This window comes from Rhinolophus hipposideros (assembly GCF_964194185.1).
Source record: "Rhinolophus hipposideros genome assembly, chromosome: 16".
Classification (NCBI taxonomy): Eukaryota; Metazoa; Chordata; class Mammalia; order Chiroptera; family Rhinolophidae; genus Rhinolophus; species Rhinolophus hipposideros.
Genome location: NC_138062.1, coordinates 299,621 through 320,325, shown reverse-complemented (window position 1 = coordinate 320,325; position 20,705 = coordinate 299,621). Strand labels below are relative to the sequence as shown.

The window sequence follows — 20,705 nt, the reverse complement described above, 5'->3', positions numbered from 1 at the left end:
TGTGCTTATGGTATATCTCCTTTTCTATTGGTTACTTGCCAAATTTTTTGATAAAGTATCAATCACAAGGCCGTATGTTACCACCCTTTACCCCACCACTGACCACACTGGATACACCAACCTTTTCAATTTTTGTCAACCTAACAGACCAAAAGGGGGTGGTGGTGCCCTGTTTTATTCTCATTTGCATTTCCTTCATTATCAGTGAGTTTCTGTGGCTGTCATTATGTTTACTGGCTGTTTGTACTTCCAAGCCTTTGCCCACTGTCATGTTATTTAACCTCTCATTGATTCGTAGGATTAAAAACAAAAACAACACTTTTCCTAAGACCAAGCCCTGTTCAGTCAACATACAGCAAATCCTAACTGTCTATGGATACGGAAGGCGGTTCTGGTTCTGGCTGTAAGCGCTGCTCCAGTGTGCGTCCCTTATGACCAGCTACCCTGCCCTCTAGGAGCGACGAAGTCTCCGGGACACAGGCCACACTCAGGTCCCAGGAGTCCCCATCAAGCTGAGGATCTGGTCTCTGCAGGAACCATGCCTCAGACCTGGGCCACTTGTGATCACAGCGGGGTAGGAGGGCCCGGGCAGTGCCCACTCCTTCCTAGCTGGACGCCGCCTCTCCTTTTCCATCCTCATTGCTCTTCTGCATTATAAACTTCCCGAGGCATTTGCAAAATAAAATAAGATTTTTTTTTTTTTTAAGAAAGGTATTGCTTTAATTAGGACTGTAGTTGGCTACAGAGAACAAACCCTCTCATGCTAACCCAAGAAAGATCCCTGCTTATACCTCAAGCTCTGGACATCAGAGAATAAGGAATGAAGGCCAGACAGACAGGACTCCCTGGCACCCAGACCGGGAAACCATTTTCTTTAAAAGCAGATAAAAACATACAGCTCTGTGAGAAGACCAATGTCTGTTCCTTAATAACTACACTACAAACCAAACTGAAAGGTGAGTGGGAGGAAGCACGCATGGGATATGTTAATAACTATATATGAAGTTCTTCTGCACACCATCACCAAAAGTTGCCAGTCCTAGGAAGAACAGAGACACGCCTCAGTGAGGACTCACAGATACATAATAAGCATGTGAAAAATACTCAATTTCATGCATAATTAGGGAAACGCACATGAATGGCACATGAATGTAAGGACATGCACCTTCATCCCTCAGAACTGTGGAAATGAGAAAGACTGATTGGATATTGTATCAATGAGAGTTGAGTGCAAAAAAACGCCAGAAGTATCCTTAAATAGTGTTGCTACAAGTTTGCACAGTATTTGTGGACCGGCTCAGTCACGCTGTAATCTTTGCTGCAGCCATTCATGCTCCAAATCTCTGCTGACACACCCACACCAACCATGGGAGAGGCCAGAGTGCCTGTGCAGCAGGGCTCTCAGCAGCAGGGAGCAGGCAGGGACAAGTGCAGCAGACACAAGGCCATCTTGTGAGGAAGGGACGGAGGAAGGGAGGGAGGGAGGGGGCAAGAGGGAGGAAGAAGAGAAGAAGGAATGATGGAAGGGGGAGGGGAGAGAGAGGGAAGAAGGGGGAGGGAGAAGGGAGTAGTCACTCAGTGAGCTGGCTTCCCAGGACAGAGCAGCACCTGTCACCACCTTGGGTGAGGCTTCAGTTTCTCCATTTTACAGTGGTGACAACAAAGGTGCCCACTCCCCTGAGGGGATGCAGCTGGCACAGCACAGCCAGTGGCACAGGCTTGCTTCTGTGCAAGTGGTGCGGGGCTACACTGCAAGGCGCTCAGTCAGTCTGCAGTTAGCAAGGAGTCCCAGGAGGGGTGGGCGGGGAGACAGGAGCCCAGCAGGTGCTAGCTCAGAGGGAGTCAGTGCTGAGATCAGCACGGGCAGAGGAGATGTCCTCAGGCAGCTAAGTCCAGACCTGCGCCTCACGTTCACTGAAGTCCATCACACTAACAGTTGGGAGCAGCTGCTGAGTGCTCAATGCTGCAGAGCGCGGGGCTGCACACTGACCCTCACAGGGCCCTGACCGGTCAGGGAAGGAGCAGCACAGCTACGACTGGCATTTGCAGGCTTTCCAGGCCCATAAGGAAGCTGCCTCCTCAGCCTTCTCCGGGCTGGAACCACAACAGCGGGGTCCTTACATTTCCTTTGCACTTCTAATGTCAGTGTCTGATGGCAGCAGCGGCTAAATAATATCCCTTTAATTAAATGAACTAAGGACCCAAAGAAAGAATGTGTGAACGGGTTTCTCCTCCTCCACCTTTTTGTTGGTCCTACGACTGAGGCAACCAACTCATTTTTACCCATTTTTGCTTACTGTCTCTATGGACCACTGGGACAACAGGGAAAATGTTGCAGGGGAGAGGGGCCTCTGCCTGGTTGCCTCACCACTGTCTCCTGTGGCACAACTGTGCCCAAACACAGACGTGTTGGATCAGTGCTTATCTTGTCTTAACAACTGCCAAGGGGAGAATTTCTGGAATTTCACTTGACAACCTCCACAAAGTCACCTTGAGACAGTCCTCACTGGGGACAGCTGGAGTCTGGACAGACACCCACTTCTGATTGTCCTGGGTCAGCTGGAGTGCATTTCGTCTTTATCCTTAGGACAGGGTTTAGCAACTCTCTATAGATCTCTCTTCTTCCAGGACAGAGTGCATGCTAGCTTTCCTTCAGGGAGAGAGAAGAATGCTTGAGCTGCCAGGACACCACGGAGGCAGTGACACTGCTGTCACGCCAACACCAGAGGCCTGTCACCCCACTCTCAACATGTGAGCACCTGGGCTGCAGGCTTCCACAACACCCAGGAGTGCGGCCTGATCATGCCTCATTTCTGGGCAGAGCTCACGGAGCCAGGAAGCAAGCCATGGCCAGCCAGATCTCTCCTGATGTTTGGACGGGAGTAAGACACCGGACGTCCAGCCCTGGGAAGGCCTAAATGCACCGTTGGTGATGTTCCGGAATAAAATGACAGGCCTCGGTTATCGCAACGCTGATTCCCAGAGTTTTTTCCTGCATGTTCACAGCATTCACTACATCTTACTTTGTCTTAACTTCATTTATGGAAAACAAACTCAGTACTTTTAAAACTGAACATTTAATTGGGAACAGTTCATGTGGTCTGTTCATGAAGGCGCAGACAAGCAGAGTGCAGTAACAATGAAAGATCACATGTAAGTCTCTGTACAAATCAACATGGTAGTAACACATCCAGGACCCCGGGGGTGTGAAATGGGAAAAGCTACAAAACAACAAGCACAGTGACCGTCTACTGTTTCCTAAGCCATGTATTTATGTGGTATTGATTATTTTTAGTAATATTAAACAACAAAATTAATGATAATGTTCAAAACATTTATTCAGTACATCACTTTGAGGTTGATTTATATAAGATAATTTCAACAAATAAAATGTTTAATGAAAAATTGTGCTATACAATGTTCTCATCTCTAGAAAGAAGTCTTATCTACAAGGAACAGAGGTACGTAAGTAAATACAGGTTTTAAAGAACATTCATTAGGCATTTACTATCATAATGAAGATGGATTTCCTAAAAACAGCTCAAGAATCCAGTGAAATCTCAAGAGGTGAACCAAAAGCTTTTTTCAATCATATTCAGAAAATCTAATATGCTTACTTGCTTGTTGAGTCTTTGCGAGTCTAATCTTTTCAGCTTTGGTGATTAACTATAGAGAAAGAAATCAGAGATTAGACTGTATTGGATATCTAGAAACAAAGATAATTATGACTAGAGAAACTTGACAACTATGAGTCTGAATAAATTCTTTTAAAACAGGGAGAGGTAGATAAATGAAATAATTAAGCTTAGGTCAAATCAATTACAGAAAGAACTAACTGTCTAGATTACGGTTTATCACACATGATAGATACTACATTTTTAAATTATTTAAAACCCTCCCAATGTTAGTTTCAGATTACTAAAAATGTTTCAATTAAAAATAGTCACTCCGTGCTGGCAATCTTGTTTACCTTTTAGGAGGGTTCAGGATTCATACCTGTTAGTCGTTTCCTAACCCCTTGCGCTCCAGTATCAACTGCCAAGACACCTCTTTAAGGGTGTGGCTCTTAGGGACTGTACCATGCCTCAAGCCATGTTACTTGAACACAACATTCTGGGCCTATTCTGGGCTGAGAGCTACACGAAGGTGTGCTTACAGTTGCTTACCAATTGAAAATTAAAATACTCCAAATAAAGATCTGTTATTAAGAGTACTTACTGTTTATTACATGCTAACATAAACACTTGAATATGGTTAAAGAAGGCAAGTGAAATTATGTGGCATGCAGAAGACCATTTAAATGTCTACATATTACAAAAGCTTTCTTGTTGGAAAAATTTTAAATAATGCATTTAGCTTTGGAAGAAAGAAAAAAAATCTTATTTTCTTAAAAAACTGGTTTTATTGAGCAATTACTAACAGTTTTTTTGAAGTGTTTGGTGACACGTGGCCATGGGCAGGAAGTCACTTGAGTTTACACTAAAAACCTACTCCTCAGTGAGGTGAGTCTACGGGTAGAAACTCACACCCAGGTGTTCGCTCTGAAAATGCTATGGATTCTGCCTTTGCCTGCAGACTGTCTGACATATCAGTAATTTGCAGAGAAAAGCTTTAAAAGATGCTTTAAGGGGCTTGAAAAGCCAAACAAACATGAGCAAAGCCTCACTGCAGCAGCTGGTCCCTGACTCCGTCTGGCAGGAAGATGGGAGACACATCCTGTGGCAGATCTTTTCAGCACTTTCCTGACCTTCTGTGAGGTCTTCATTTATTTACCTGTACCTGATTTTTGTATGTAAGAATATGTATGTAGAAAATGAAATTTTTCTTTCCCTATTCCTTTTTTGTCTTTTAATTCTGTATAATGTGACCGGGGCCTAGGGAATTGCCCGCAGTACCCTACTCCACAATGTGAAAATTAGGAGCCAGGATTTTTTTATCAGTGCTTTTCCTTCACTCAGTTATGGGCCAAAGGCAACCCTGCCGGCTGTCATGTCAGAAAGGCATCTGTCCCACTCATGGCTGCTCCCTTTTCTCCACACGCCCTGACTATGGCCCTCCCAGTCAAGCTGCCCATGGGGCCTGCAAAGCTGTCCTCTAAACTCACGTGCCCGACGTCAGCTCTAATGCCACCTCCCAGACAAACTCATCTGATATGAAGCTGTTGCACAGCACCTCCAATGAGGTTTTTCTGCACAGCACTTGTCATCCCCCCGATTATGGCACTTATCTCTTAGCTTCCTGGAAGGGACTTTGTCACTCAGGGCTGTATCCCCAGCTGTTAAACAGTGGTTAACACCGATGGACACTCAAAAATAGTAACTAAATTAACCAAAAAGTAGGTGGGCGAACTAATGATGTCTGTCCCTCTCCTCTAAAAACCTCTATAGAACCTGCTTTGTGTGGCCCTTTCTTCATGTCACGACAGGAGCCAGCTAGCTACCTCCATGACCTCAGCCAGGAGCCTCTCCTTTGTGACATTTCTCTTTATCAAACACATGCTAGTGACAGGCCTAATGGTGCAACAAGTAAACATGATCAGAAAAAGCACCCTCCAGCTCAGTGACAGAGCTACTCACTGTGCTCCAAGCCAACTTACAAAACTCCCTAGTCAGCGTGTATTCCCTGGCCTTAAATTTAATTTACGGAATGGGGCCTTTCTGAAAAACAAAATCACTAATTCCTAGTTTTAATATAAAAAATGTAAATGGCATCACACACCAATTAAAGGGTAAGTATCATTTAACAAGTGACTTCATTTCAGTGCTGAGTTCTGGATTAATCATTTTAACATTTAAATACTCTCAAGCAGGCTTTCAAATTAACACCTCATAGTCCTGAAAGGCGAAGGAAGGAGGCCCCCATCTGAGCAAATTGTCTGCATTCAAGGCAGCAGAATTAACAAAGCCCAGTTGGAAACCTCCTCCCAAATCATCTTTAAACCCAGTGAATGTTAGGTGACACAAGGCTGATGAAAAACACTTAAAAAAAAAAAAAAAAGAATTTTATAAATGCGACCCCATATCCGCAAACCTAAAATACAGAAAGTATAACTTTTTAAATGCTAACCAGTGATAAAAGGATGCAGACCTTTTTAGATTTTTCTAACTTTTATATTACATAAAATACAAAAGTCATACTCATGACTTAAAATTTTAAAATTTTGATATAGCAACATAGTCATTATGTGCCCTATTTTGTTCTAAACAGTTTAAGATGTATCATGTACATCTTTACATGTATCATGTATCATGATTGTTTTACAAGAATAAACTTGACAGCTCACTAGCAACAATGATTCAATAAACTACAGTGTCATTTTAAAAAAATTTCAGAAAGAGAAGCTTGCTTTAAATTATTCAACGTATTTAAGCTTGCTTATATCACTTGTTGACTATTCTAGATAAAAATAAAGCTTATCACTGCCTTAGGGACCATTATACATTAAATCTTTCAATCTTATCTCTGGAGGCTCCTATCTTCAAAACCCACATTCTAAATACATTGTGCTTTTACCCTTAAGAGAATGTTTAAATAATCATTTACCACCCAACCACCACACACAGCAACCAGAAATCAAGACTGCTTTAAGTTACACCACTAGTTTAAAAAAAAAAGGAGAAACAGAAAACTCTAAATTAAAATAACGTACCCTTGTGGGGAAAGCACTTTTAATTTTGTGTGCTATAGAGACATATAAGTATTCTTCTCAATCGGAAACACAGTGTGTCCCCTGTAAATCTGTTATGTACAGCAAAAACAAGTTTCCTTTAGGACTGCACATTCCTTTTAGAAGACAGCCTCTGACAAAAGGCCACCCAAAACAAAAAACGAACAAAAAAACCCCCAAACTAAAACAAAGGAAACATTAGTTGCTTACCTTCTCTGTGCCTCTCTTCTTCTCCCGAGGCTGATTAAGTTTGGCCTGCCTATCTACCAAAATTTTCTGCCAATACCTCTGTTCATGATCACCTTAGAAACAAACAAAAACACTGATCACTGAGCATAAGGGCAGAGAAGAGACATAGTCAAAGCATTAGTCTCAGTAACAGAACCAGACCAGCAGTCAAATTATACTTAATGCAACTTTATGACTGTAAGAGTGTTCTCTCTCTCTCTAGTTCCGTTAGCCTCAGAAACTGAGAAAACACAGTTCCCCACAATAAGAACTGTTAAAAAGAAAGGTTCCGTGAGGTTTACCAGAAAGGACCTCGAGTTCCCAACAGTGTTTCTTTTTAATGTCCGTTTGTGCCTCCAAGACCGCGCGGGCATCCTCAGCACTTCGGAACCTAACGTGGCACTCCGTGTCCCCTTCAAGCAGGTCGACATACACAGCTTCTGACACTGCTGCCAGAGTGTCCTGCATCAGGGTTTAGAGATACGTCAAGTAGAGAAAATGTTTTGCGATGATTCTAAAACTCTTCCCGCGGTTGTTTTGTGTGAACGTGTTCTGTGGGAGCCACATGAAGCTTGAAATGAGAACTGTCCTACCTAGACAGTTCTAAAATGCACACAAATGCTCTTTGAAAATGGACATGGCAAAGCTGAGAACCAATTTCACATCAACTCGAATCCTAACTTGCTTTCTCTTATTCTGCCACATCCTCAGAATGTCAAGGGGAAGGGAAATACTGCTTAAGGACAACAGATTTGTAGAGCAGGGTGTACAAATACTCCCCCACCCACAACTCAAGAAGAGATTCCAAGTGTGGATGTAGCTAGAATGAGTAAAATTAAAAACAAAACAAAAACCACACGGAGTCAGGGCGAAGGTGTGTTTCCATTCACCTATACAAAATCACATACGACTTAAAACATTTATGTAAAAACATTCAACTTTTTATAACAACTCAGGAAGAAAGAAGTTTCATGGAATCTACAAAATTTCTAGGTACCTAGGTGGATTATGGGAATATAGCCCAAAAGCTCTTACTTCCTGATAAAATACTTAAGCAACTTCTTCTAAACAACCCAGCAAGGAAAAGTTTTACTAGAAAGCCTGCTGTGAGGGCAAATTAACAAGATTCCTGCATTCCTAATCAATTTTTTTTTCCACAGCAGCTTCTACAGTAAATACGATGCAATTATGCAGGAATGTTACACTAATTCTTAATTCATCAACTTCCATTCATGAAGCTAAAGAAGTAACTGGAAATTCCCAATTGGAAAAAAATCGCCTCACCCTTTTCCTCTTTTAGTTTTGACCCAAAATTTCAAGACCAAATTCATTTAGAGAACTTTTAGATGCTGGATTTTTATAGTCTGAATTATAGGAAAAACTGGGCAACACCTGGAAATGCGATCTATCACAGAGTAAGAGAAGCTGATCAGTTAATAACAAAGCCTAAGTAGTAAAAACCTGTGAGTCTGCAAAAACAAGGGATATGTCTCCATTCATCCTAACACTTAGCATGCTACCTAGCATGGAACCGGCACTTAATAAATATTTGCTAATTCAATAATAAAAGAACTGGAGACAAAATTTGCCAATTCTTCCCATTTCTGTAGTTAATAGTACTAAGAAAAATAACCAGTTTCAAGTTGATAAAATCTGACTCTATTCATGGGTAGTATAGCTACTTTATTGATTTATCTGCCTGATTAAATTGCTGCATTTAAAAAGATATTTATTAAATATCCATTATAACCTCAAGGTAACCTCTGCATTTAAAATCCTTCTTAGAACGACAAATTAGCCTGGTAATCACACTGGGTAGGAGACACACAGAAGTCACCATCCTCATAGCTCACTTTTGTTCCAGTAAATGTAAGGAACTATTAACTTGATTAATAGTTACTTTATGACTTTATGATAATAAATAATTTGTAATTAACATAATTACCACTTAAAATGTAAAAGCTCTTTAATTAACTGTCAGTCAGTCCAAATAATAAACTTTTGAGTAATTTTTCTATTAAATCTTTTGCAGTCTAAGTGACCATAGCCTTATTTACACCCTTAATTTTATTTTTATTACCCAAAATTCTACATTGCTACAGTACTCTGCAAGCTAGCAATATAACTTGGGTCTAACCAAATCCCTCATGAGTATCACAAAAGAATATAAACTGACGTGCTAGTGACACAGTGTGCACATATGACCGCAGTTTAGCTTCCTCAACGGTTATGATGTCACAGAATGAGGTGCAAAACCAAAACCCATAAGCCAGTGCTGGAGTCAGCGCACAAATCAGACAGGTTTGCTATATAATAGAGTATTTTACACAGTTTAGAAAAGGAAGCGTCTCACCTAAAAGGACGACAGGGCAAGGGTAAATGAAATATGGAGCTCCCTCATGAGAGTATGCCAGTAACAAATAGTGCTGCACAAAAGGCTGTTGGACACAGTATGAACAGCAATTTGTAAATTACGTATAATTTACACATGCATGCAAATTTTTTGTAGTTTTTAAAAATACTTTATACCTTTCTGCAATTGTTTCAAATTTTTAAAATAAACAGCATGTTTTGAAACTACCAAAAAAATTTTAAACATCAACTTATAAAAGGCTCTTTTCTCCAAAATACCCTGCATTTCCTTCAGGAAAAAATGTCAATTTCCAAGAGTATTCATTAACAGACAAAACTAAACTAAATGCATGGTAAGAAAAAAATAACTATATTGTCTCTTTAATTCCAAAATAATTTTTAATTTTTTTAGGTTACAAAATTTTTTAGGAATCTATTGAAAGCGAAGAGCACCAACGAAAACAAATTACAAATTATCTAGTTTGCTCCAAAGCCTGACAACAGCAAATGATTACAATTTTAAAATCATTTAGACCAACTCTAATACTGATTAAATCTTTAAAACCCTTATGGCACTAAGCATTTTTCTAAAATCCATTTTTTTCTGAAAACAGAAAAGAGAGTGACTACTGGGAAAGCATTTCAGTCTCTCTACTCCTACAGTTAGGACAACGGCAGTATGGTCCCCTGGCTCATTACACAACTAACCAACCATTTAGGGCACTGATACAAGTAGGCACACACTGCAGCGTGCCTACAGAAGGGTCAGAACTGGGCTCACAGCACATCTGACCCAGTGAGGAGCTCAGTCTTTCGATTTTGCTTCACATCAAACTTCAGAGTTACTTTGGAAGCAAACCCGACAAGCAGCTCGCCACAGAGGAACAAATTCCAATTTGAATTGCTTCGTTTTCCATATTCAGAACATTTTCACACCACGGAGCTCTTAGGGGCAAGAGGGACAGCCACCCGGGGGCGGAAACGCCTTACCCGGATCTGCTTCCTGCCAGGCAGGGGCTCGGTGCTGAGGATCTTCACAATGACGCCACTCACAAACTGGGGTCCAGCGGCGCTGGCCTTCTCCGGGGGACAGCACTCGGCATTGTTTGCTGCTGATTGAGAAGAAAAAGACCAGAAATAAATCTCCTGCACTTAATCATTTCACACTTCAGGAGAACATCATCATTTCTTAGACCGCATAAAGGGATGAAGTTACTTAACTTCAAATTTAATGGACAATTTAAGTAATTCATAATGTAAGTTGTTGGGGCTCGGGACAGGTCTCCTGACATTAAGTCATACTGCTTATTACAGATTACCATGAAATAAAATACAAAATCTTTATCAAACGCTAACTGGGACTGTTAGACAAGCACTTGTAAAACCTTCAAAAAAAAAAAAAAGCCACCTTACCAGGAGCCCAGTAACAAAGGACTCTACATTTAATGAAGAAATAAACAGGCAGAGAACAATATAGAAGAATATTCTATATAATTCAGATGTGAAAATTGTATTACAGAAATTTAAAATGTATCTTAACATTGAAGATAACACAAAAATTGTTTTGTTTGTGCTTGTGGTTAATATTGCAGAATGAAATGACAATCTTTGTTTCCACAAACTCGCTCAATTAGTAAGTGAGGCACTTCTTACTAAACGTGACTAATGAAAACTGCAGTGAAAACAAACAGCTGTGATTAAAAAAGATACTGTTTAAATCAGCCCTTGAAATATTCTTACATCAAGAATAAATCACATCTGGACAACCTGCGAAATCACCAATTCTCTAATAAATGACCACTGTAAAAGTTCAAGTTTATCCTATAACAACCCGGAAATAGTATGTTAGTATGTAAATCCAATATAATGCTTAAAAACTCATATTGATGGTTACTTGTTTCATTTTTCACTCCGGACTTATTCACTCCTCGGTCTGTTTCCATTTCTGACTCTGATTTTAGCTGGGAGATTGTTTTTTTTAAAGAAGCCATACTGGCTTTCTGCAGTGCTAGATACTCTTTCTTCAAATCCATCCATTCGTTCCTGTAATTAAAAACACATGCATGGGAAATAGTGGTAACAGATGATTAAATGAAAAGTAAATATCTAAACATATACATCCAGTGACTTCCAAGCACTCCTCCCAACATGTCTTTGCTAAACACACACTCCAATTATTTCCAGAGTTCTAAATGCATCCAGCAAACAAGCAAAGGGGAGTTCCCCTGCCCCTACATTCAGATTAAATGTTTTAAATTTGCAATTTAATTCTCTTGAGTATACTTCAATTACTTGAATGTTTGAAAATAAAAGATTTGAACTAGTTAATTAACTAGTAAATTTACTACAACAGTCATCTCTGGGGGGGGGGGGAATGAGAGATTAAAATTTAACATTACTACGTAGTTAAGGTGCTTCCAATTTCAGAGATAACATTCCTTAGTATTTACTCGAATCAAAAGGAATGTCTGAGAAGGAAGAACTGCTGGAAGCAATTTCTCCATTTACATATGTTTAACAAGTAGAAGCTTCTTCAAACAGCCAGAGCCCGGAGCCCAGAAGCACAAAGGTGCTCGGGCTCCAGCCAGCGCTCTTTGTTCCCCCTAATCTAGACCATCAAACAAGCAGATAGGCATTTTTTTTTTAGAGGAGGATATCTTTTGGTAATGGTTTTAGCGGTTAACATTGACATCCGTATACTTCCAAAAAAAAAAAGAAAGGGGGGGGTGCTGGAAAGGACCCAGACCCACCCAGGATCGTCCCTTCCCCGTGAGCTGACACATTAGAATAACAAAAGGCTCTTACAGATGCTTTGAGATAAAAAGGCAGAGGAATTCAGGAGTTAAGGAGACTATAAATACGAGGCCTGGAGTCCTGTCCTTTAACCTTCCAGAGGAGACCGGACTCGTGGCGAGAGTGACCTGACCTGGAGTGGAGAGTCCAGAAGTTTCCTGCCCAAAGGTACGCGTTTTGCTTTCCCCTGCGTTGTTCTTGCCCTCGTCAGGCCTCCCTCTTACTTTAACATGGAAGCCCTTTCTGATACTTTTCAAGTAGTAAGTGCTTCCATGTTTTAGTCGAAGTGAGTCCCAAATGCTTCTCTAGGTGCAGCATGGCAACCTCGCTAGAGACAATGGGGATCCCCTCTGCTTTAACATGGGGGTACCTGCTGCGTCAACAAAAGTAAGTGCTTCCATGTTTAAGTGGAGGTGTCCCCAAACACACAAATTCTCTTTCTAACTTGACAGCCTAAAAATGTTCACGATTCATCCCAACATCTTCCTGCACTGGGCTGCCCGTCACTTAAACATGGACGTACTTGCTCTGACACCGGTGAAGTAAGTGCTTCCATGTTTTAGTGCCGGTAAGGCCTCCTGGCAGCACCCCGACCTGCCCTGCACCCGGAACCTTCAGCAGCCAGTCCGTTAGGAACCCCCGCCACTTCAACATGGAGGCATTTGCTGGAACCTGACAAGTAAGTGCTTCCATGTTTTAGTGTGGTGGTTCCTCCTCACTACCGAGTCCTGCAGTACTCGCGTGTGCAGACAGGGCTCAGGCCGTTACTGTTGCTAACGTGCAACTCTGTTTGCACTGTGGAATTGCACTTGAGCAATGGTGACGGGCTGCGCCGTGGACCTACTTGGACAGCACGCGCAGGGGGATGACCTCCTCCCCCATCCGGTGCCTCTCCTTGTGTTTCTTCTTGTGCTTCCTTTTCGTCTTCAACAGGGACCCGTCTTTTACGTCTCCAGCGTCCTTTTCCTCTTCAGTGGAAACTTCCAAGTCTTTCAGAAATAAACACGAGAAAGACTTAGTTTAAGAAATGAGATAACCTATCTACCAAATTCCAACCTCTGCGTCACAAGTACCTTTGTATTCCTTGCACATTTCCGGTGCTTTTTTAAGGTTGTCTTTCTGAGCAGTTTTCTTGACTTTCGACCTGGCAGGGAGACACTCTGCGTCCTCTGACCTGCTTCTCTTCCGCTTCCCAGGTCTGACTGAGGGTGAACCACTTACTTCCGCTCTTTCTCGTTTCTTCTTCTTCAAGGGTGGCTTCTGGGGCTCAGCAGCTTCTCCCTCGGAGCCCTCAGACGTAGCCCCTGGCCTCTTCCCTGTGCAGCCGTTGCTCTCCTTGCCCGCGTCCATATCTGACACTCCCCTCTGGAGACCGTCTTCCTTCTTCACTCGCACTTTCTTCTTCTTCTTCCTCTTCTTTTCTTCTGTAACAAGGCTGCCGTTAGTTTTCTTTTTTTCTCCAACAACATCTAGTGAAAATATACTTTCCCTAAATGTCAACATGAAGTAACTCACCAGCTACTCTAAAGGCAGGAATGGGCTTATTTTTCACCGTTTTAGGAAATACACCTGGTTTTCTTGGTGCTTCTTCAGGTGGGTTATTAAGAAACTGAAATGTAATCAGCAAAAATGTTGTTGCCATTTAGAACACCTGCTAATATCTTTGCTTTTCCTTTTAGGTTCTGAACCTACCTCAATAGCTTTTGCTGCTTGTTCTTTTGTTTCAAATTCCACAAAGGCAAATCCCTTTGGATCTCCAGTAGACTTATAGTGCGGTATGCTTATATAAACGACATTGCCACATTTCCCAAACACTCTTTCAATCCAGCTGTGATTAACATTTTTGGGAAGTAATTCCTAGAATAAATTAGAAACGGAACTACACATTTTTACTCGAGATCAATAAATTCTTACTTGAATATTACAAAGTTTCATCCTTTGACTGGGTGCGGTGTTCGGGGCTTTTGTAGAAAGCTGGCTTACTTACCACGTATACTGTCCGCTCATCCTCGTCCTGTGGCCTCTCTCCCAGCGGCTTCCTCCTCCGGATCCTGGTCCCTTCTAAATCCAGCTTTAAAAAGAGGACATACGGTTAACAATCTAATTGAATTGCATGATTAAAAAAAGCTGTAAGAATTCTTACCTCTACAACAGCTGAACTTTTCAGTGCTCTGGCTATTAACTTCCCATCAGTGGTCAATTTTTTCATTTTGTTAAAAGACACCAGGAGTGATATATCAACATCTAATGGAAATGCAAAAGTGAGGAAATAAAAACGCAGTCTCTAGGCTGGTGCAGCCAGAGCTAAGAGTTTGAGTTCTCCCAAATGAACACTCATCCCTCCTACTAGAATTAGTATTAGAAGGAGTGAAATGTTCTCTAGGTCTTGAACTTCACTCCCCAGCACACGCCTTCACTGCTTCCCGACTCATCTGACATACGACAAATCAATCAATGCACTGTTAATATAACTGCTCTCTAGAATGGTTTTGGAATAACTGCTTTGGTCTGAAGTTCCAGAATCCTACTGAGTCCTTATCTGAAAATTAAAATTTAACATGTGCACATGTACATATGTATACAACAAAACATGTACTACAGTGTATGAAGAAACGATACATACTATAATTAGGTAATATGCAGTGTATACATAATTGACTGTAATAATACAGTGCAGATGTACAATTTTAGAAGTGGGTGACTTAGTAACTAAGGCAGCACTCCTCCACCGGTTCCATCCTGGACTTTTAGCAAACTTACATCCATCTCTGGATTTCTCAATCTGCTCGCGAAGAAACCTGTCCTTGTGAAGATTTGCATCTCCAAACCAAAAGTCCACTTGCTTAGCAACATCTGCAAGCACCTGTTTAACTCGAGACCGTTTCTTTTTTTCTACTTCTTTTCTCTTTTCAGTACTTTCCTCTTCCATTGCCTTTTCTTGGTTTCCACTTTCAGTTTCCATTCCTGTGAATTAAAAAAGGTAACTATTTAAGTCTGGCAATAGAGAAAAACATTTTGTCTTCAATTTTCTGAAGGGGTGGTGGGATTCAGATTTCACTGCCAGAGGCCAGTCTTTTAGAGGAACACTTCCCAGACGTTTCCAACAATCAGCTTTCATTGGCTTTGCTTCATTTAAAAATGTTTAGCTCGGCCCTGCTCACTTTCCATAGGCCTTGTTTTTACTTGTAGAGGAAGTTCACCTCCCAGGTCATGAAGCATATAGGTAGCTTTAGTTTTTAACTTATGCCCTTTTAAATCGCAGGACCAGCTTATCCTAGTCTGTAAAATCTTGTCACCAAATCACACTTATAGTCACTTAAGTGTAAGATTAAGTGAGATTTCCTCTCAACAGACCTCAAAAAGGTTATTTGCATTTAAAATACAATGAAAAGTGATTCTTCATTTTTTTTTAATGTTAATTTCTGCACTAAGCAGAATTCAGCTGGAATAAGTTGTAGAGCCAGCCTTTTTCAGGTGACTTTCCCAGCCCAGTCTTTATTTCTGGGGCAGAATTCCCACCCCCTCCTTCAACTCACTTTGCATGCCTGTCTCCCACTCCCTCAGCCTTTGCGCCTTCCCGCCGGCCTGCACTAAAGCAGGCCCCTTGAGCTTGCTGCTCTCACACCTCATCCACAGGGCATGGCCTCCCTCCCTGAAGTGCTCGTCTTATTCAAATGTCACTTCAGGGAGGTCTTCTCCCACAGCCATATATAAAACCACAAATTTCTGGACAAACATCTTTCTCCCCACTGCACACATCTCGAACATTAGCATGCAATTTATTGTAGTTGCTTATCCCTCCTAGGATGTAGGGCTGATGAAATCAGTGACTTGTCTTTTATATACTGATGCATCATCCATCCCCAGTTCTGGTACACAGCAGTCATTCAGATTATTTGACTATATTGTGTCATCTTAAAGCACTAGAGGTTCATACAAAAATGACATGAGCAAGGCTTACCATCAGGCATGGGACAAGCGGGCCTGCCTGAAAATAAGCTCAGTCTCACTTGAGATGAAGGGCTTTAAAAAAAAAAAAGGCACTGGATTTGGGTTAATTGCTGGATTTCGGAAGTGTTGGGCAGGCCTCCAGATGACATGAAGATGCTGTCCCCACACGTTAAAGCTCAGTAAACAGCAGGAAAGCCTACTTGTGTCTCCTGGGTCTGTCAGCTAGAACCTGGCTGCAGTGCTGACACTGCAGACAGTAACAGAAATCATGTTCAAAGCGACCCAGGAAGAGGGCACTAAGCCCTCTTCTCTCCCACCAAATGTGCATTCTCACCAAAGTCAACAAGAGTCTTGGCATTTTAACAGGCTTCAGTTGATCAGCCGTGTATGAATTTGGAAAATATACGCATAATGAAGTATTCAGATGATGCTAGCATAACATAAAATGGAGCTACACGCTGGAAGTCGTCATTAGAAACCCATCTGCGCATACGCACATTGCTCCCCTCCCCCACTGTCCTGTGTGGCGTCCCTCACCGCTCCACGACTCTGTACCACTGACCTCTCAGCAGCATCTGCGCTTGGTAACCCTGCAGGACTGTCTTCACCCGGCTTCCAGCAGAGTTCCCTCCATCTCGACCTCCTCTCCTTCCCATGCTGCTTAAGCGTGTGTTCTGTCCTGGGCTCCCTTATCCACACTCATCCTTTCTGAGGATTCCAGCTCTATGCCAATGTTCCCCAGTCTAAATTCTCCAGTCCTGACTTTTCCCATTAGCTCCCCACTCCAATTCAACTGTCTATCTGACATCTCTGCTTGTCTGTCTAAAGTAGATCTTAAGCTTAAAATTGCAAAAATTAAACTCTCAAAATTCTAACAAAGCTACTTTTTGCCTAGTTTTCCACATCTCACAAAACACCAATTACAAAAGTGCAGAGAGGTGAATCCTTAATTCTCCCCACCCCCCATTCACTGGCACTCCTGCTAGCTTTACCTTTACCTTTATCAATTGTACCCTGAATACAAACACTGCAGTTCTCCCCCCAGAGCCCCCGGCCCCGTCCTAGCTGACCCTGTGTCTGCTTCTACCACTACATCCTAACACGGCCGCTTCTCATTTCTTCCATCGTCATCAACTCTGTCAGCAACCAGTCATCACTTAAATACTGAAGCCACCATGTTAACTGCTTGCACAAAATCCTCCAAAGGTTTTTTTTATCACACACAGAGTAAAACCCAGTCCTCTCTGTGACCCATCAGGCCCTGCTCTGTCTGGCGAGCAGGGGGGTGTACTTAACTGGTCATCTGGTCAGGGGTTACCTAACTCCAGCTCCTGGAGTTCTTCCCAGCAGACCACCCTAAACACAACACGACACCATGCTCTTCATAACATGCCAAAGCCATTCCCATCTCAAGGCCTTTGCTCTTGCTGCTCTTTACCTTCCACCACATCTGTAGGGATTACTTCTTCATTCAGGTCTTGCAAACCACTGGCTCGATGAGGCTTTTTTTTTTTTTGACCCAATCTTAACACTCCCCCCTTGCTACCTTAACCCTACCCACCCCCTCAGTCACAAAGGCCAGGAGGCACTTTAGCTTGATCACGACTGATGCATTTACTGAATAATTAATAGATTTAAAAGAATCTTATAAGCTGTAAAGTGTTAAGCATTTCAAGTTCTTTTGTAAGGGGGTAGGATCATAAATAAAATACAAGTATGGCTATGATTATCACTATAACAGGATCCACTGCTAACTTTCCCTTCTGAACAAAACTACAAATTATAAAGGGCTGACTACCAGCTCTCCAGTTCCTTTGCTTGTCAAAGCTACCATCTAAGGAAATAGTGGACGGAGCTGCATAAGCACAGAGTCACAATTCTCCCAGAAACCAGACTTTCCCCATCATCCTCATATCTCAGCCCAGAGACTCTGTCCTCCATTCCTTCTATGAAAGATTATTTTTGTCTTAGAGAATTAAATTCAGAAACTCTTACGTAGAGTGTATAATACGTTTGCAATTGACATCTTAAAAATAGTATATATTCTGTAGATAATAAAACGTACTTTCATTTAGTGGAAAGCATGGATTTAACAGAGGATGTAGCACAATTTAGCTCTCCTACTACACCGTGGCTGAGAAGATGAGAAAGTTACAATCTCCCTACACTCTCAGTCCTCAAAGTCTTTCTCCACAGCCTGCGGTAACCAGGTGCACACACTGCGAAATCAAACTTGCCACCTTTCTTACCCAGGCCTGTTCTCAGCACCTCCTCTGATTTAAGGATGCCACATCCCACCGAGTTCATCGAGCTATTTACTAGCTGTACGGATTTTGAGCAAGTTACCGCATGTCTCCATGGTCTGTCTATAAAACGTGAGTAAAAAGTATACCTACGTGACAGGGTTTTGTGAAGATTAATCAGAGTAACGTAAATGAAGCACTTCAATGGGCAGTACCCAGCAGGCTCATTAGCACGTAAGCATTATTTACCATGTTACCGTTTAACACCCTATCCCTGAGTCCCATCAGTTCCACCCCTGGAAGGGCTGTCTCAGTGTTTCCCACAAGCAGTGTCACTGACGTGGGCACAGTCTGTAAACGGTTCTGGCGGTCACCCATCCTTCACAGAGCCGCGTGCGGCCAGACCGAGTTCTGTGACTCTGGTGCTATACGAAAGTTCCAGCAGTAGGAATTCCTTGGCACCTCGTGGGCACAGGACACGTTTCGGAAAAACTGCTGAATAACCAGTGACGGCTGACGAGTGTCAACAGGAGCTTCCAACACAGAGTAAAAGCTGGTGTGCGACACTGCAAAGGGCTTGGCGCGCCCGGCTGCAAAGCCTGACAGTGCCGCGGGGGCTCCGGCTGTGGTGACAGGGGCCGCAGGTGACGCGACTGGTCAGCGCTGCGGCGGGGCCGGCCAGGCCTGAGCGCACAGCGCCCGCGCCTCCTCCCGCGCCCCCCGCGCCTCCTCCCGCGCCCGCGCCCCCCGCGCCCCCCGCGCCCGCAGCCCCGCGCCGCCTCCCGCCCCCTCCCGCGCCCCCCGCGCCCCCCGCGCCCCCTCCCGCGCCCCCCCCGCGCCCCCCCCCGCGCCTCCTCCCGCGCCCCCCCCCCCCCGGGCTCCGACGCCGGAAGGCTCGCCCGGAGGTCCACGGGATCTGGGGGGCTTCTAACATTCTGCTGAGCCTCACGAAGTTGTTACGGGGGTTTGAAGGAAAAGCTAAAACCAAGAATGTCGCGCAAACAGAAAGTGACCGCGCGCCAGGGACGTGAGCCAGCCCGGGAAGCAGCGAAGCGCTCACAGCGCGTTCGGAGCGGACCGGAGGAGCGGGCGCGCGCCCGAGCACCGGGCCGGCCGGGCAGCGCGGAGAGCGCCCAGCTGCGGACGCTGTCCCCGGCCGGCCGCTTCCACAACCCGCACGGCGACAGACAGCTCGACGGCGGGCACAGGCAGCCGCCACCGGGAGCGCGCGGCGCGACGCGCAGCACCTTCCCTCCCGGCCGCGGCCGCGCCTCCTCGCGAAGCCCGCCCCCGCGCCTCCTCGCGAAGCCCGCCCGCGCCGCCCCGGCCCCCGCGCCGCCCCTAACGAACCGCCCCGCTCGCCCTCCTCCGAGCAACGCCCTCAGAACCGACTGACGGCGCTCGTCACGCGCCAGCTCCCGTCCACAGCTGCACTTGCAACTGTTGGATGACAAGGACTCGTATCCTGAAAAAAAAGGACTCAATTTTCTAAAACACCAGTCCTCACTCGCGCTATCCTTCGGCCGCCAAAGCTCACGCGTGTGGAGGGACAATTCTCGTGTAACGACCGCCCGACGCCGGCGGGCCCCGAACCCCCGGCCGCGAAACCCCGCGCGGAGGCCCCGCCTCTGACAACCGGAACTCCCGCGCGGCCGGAGGACCTGCGCGTGCGCACAGAACCAGGCCCGCGCGCCGACGGGCTGGTGGGGGGGGCAGGGGCGACAGGTGACGGAACGGATTGGCCTCACCCACCTGAGCGACCCTCGAGTCCGCTCGAACTTACTCTGTTCAAGCCCCAAAACACAGGGCCGGAGACTGCGTCCTCGCGCCCTCCGCGTCTTCAGATCCTTACAGTCGTGCTTGTGTCCGCGTCATACGACGAGCGACACGGCTCTGCCTGACGCCTCAGAAAGACGCGCCCGGGCGCTGCGCCGTCGCTACGTCCCAGGCCTGCGGCTCGGGGGCGGGGCCGCGGAGGCTCGCAGCCAATGAGGAGTTTGATTGGCGGCTGGGAGGCGACAGTGCAGGGCCGAGTCTGGTGCGGTCCCGGGTTAATAACGTCACAGTCTTGCGCGGGAAAATTCGAGAGCGAGTTTTGGTAATGGATGGGTGAAGTGAGCTGTTCCCGGGGTTCCGGGAGGCGGCGTCGCGGGTTCCGGGCGAAGGGACGAGGGAAGCGGCTCCGGCGGAGCAGACGGCGAGGCGCTATGGGCCCGGGACTGACGGTCACCGACCCAGCTCGCTCCGACTCCCTGTGATGTACTTGCGCCTCGTCGGCTCCGCCGTTCCCGGCCCCTGCTTTGCAGTTCCCGCAGACGTTAGAAGAGGGGAGGGTTTGCTGTTTGCTCTTAGGACTGACAAAGGGGCAGGCCTGCTGCCGTTTCTACCCAGGACCGTGGTCATGAGAACCCTGGCCAATGAAAGGTGCGCTCGTTTTGGTGATCCGGAGGGTTTCTTCACAGCATGTTGGG

At 44.7% G+C, this 20,705-nt stretch overlaps 1 protein-coding gene across 12 annotated transcripts; it reads right to left on the bottom strand.

Moving 5' to 3' along the window:
- Positions 1–704: 704 nt before the first annotated feature.
- LARP7 (La ribonucleoprotein 7, transcriptional regulator) lies at positions 705–20,180 on the bottom strand. Of its 12 annotated transcripts, none has more exons than XR_013995042.1 (15): positions 20,018–20,180; positions 14,801–15,004; positions 14,184–14,284; positions 14,028–14,111; positions 13,733–13,897; positions 13,556–13,649; positions 13,114–13,464; positions 12,885–13,029; positions 11,142–11,290; positions 10,238–10,359; positions 7,198–7,357; positions 6,878–6,969; positions 3,618–3,666; positions 2,491–2,650; positions 705–1,039 (listed from the first exon to the last, which is right to left on the bottom strand). XR_013995042.1 is itself a non-coding variant. In XM_081075598.1 (15 exons), the coding sequence occupies exons 2-15, from the start codon at positions 16,645–16,647 to the stop codon at positions 987–989; spliced, it is 1,863 nt and encodes a 620-aa protein (XP_080931724.1). In that variant the 5' UTR covers positions 16,648–16,753; positions 16,895–18,722; the 3' UTR covers positions 705–986. The 12 variants fall into 12 exon arrangements, 10 of the variants coding, with proteins under 10 accessions (XP_080931724.1, XP_080931730.1, XP_080931731.1 ...); XR_013995043.1 differs by having other exon boundaries at positions 10,238–10,356; XM_081075598.1 differs by lacking the exons at positions 2,491–2,650; positions 20,018–20,180 and adding exons at positions 16,554–16,753; positions 16,895–18,722.
- Between the last annotated feature and the right edge of the window lie 525 nt (positions 20,181–20,705).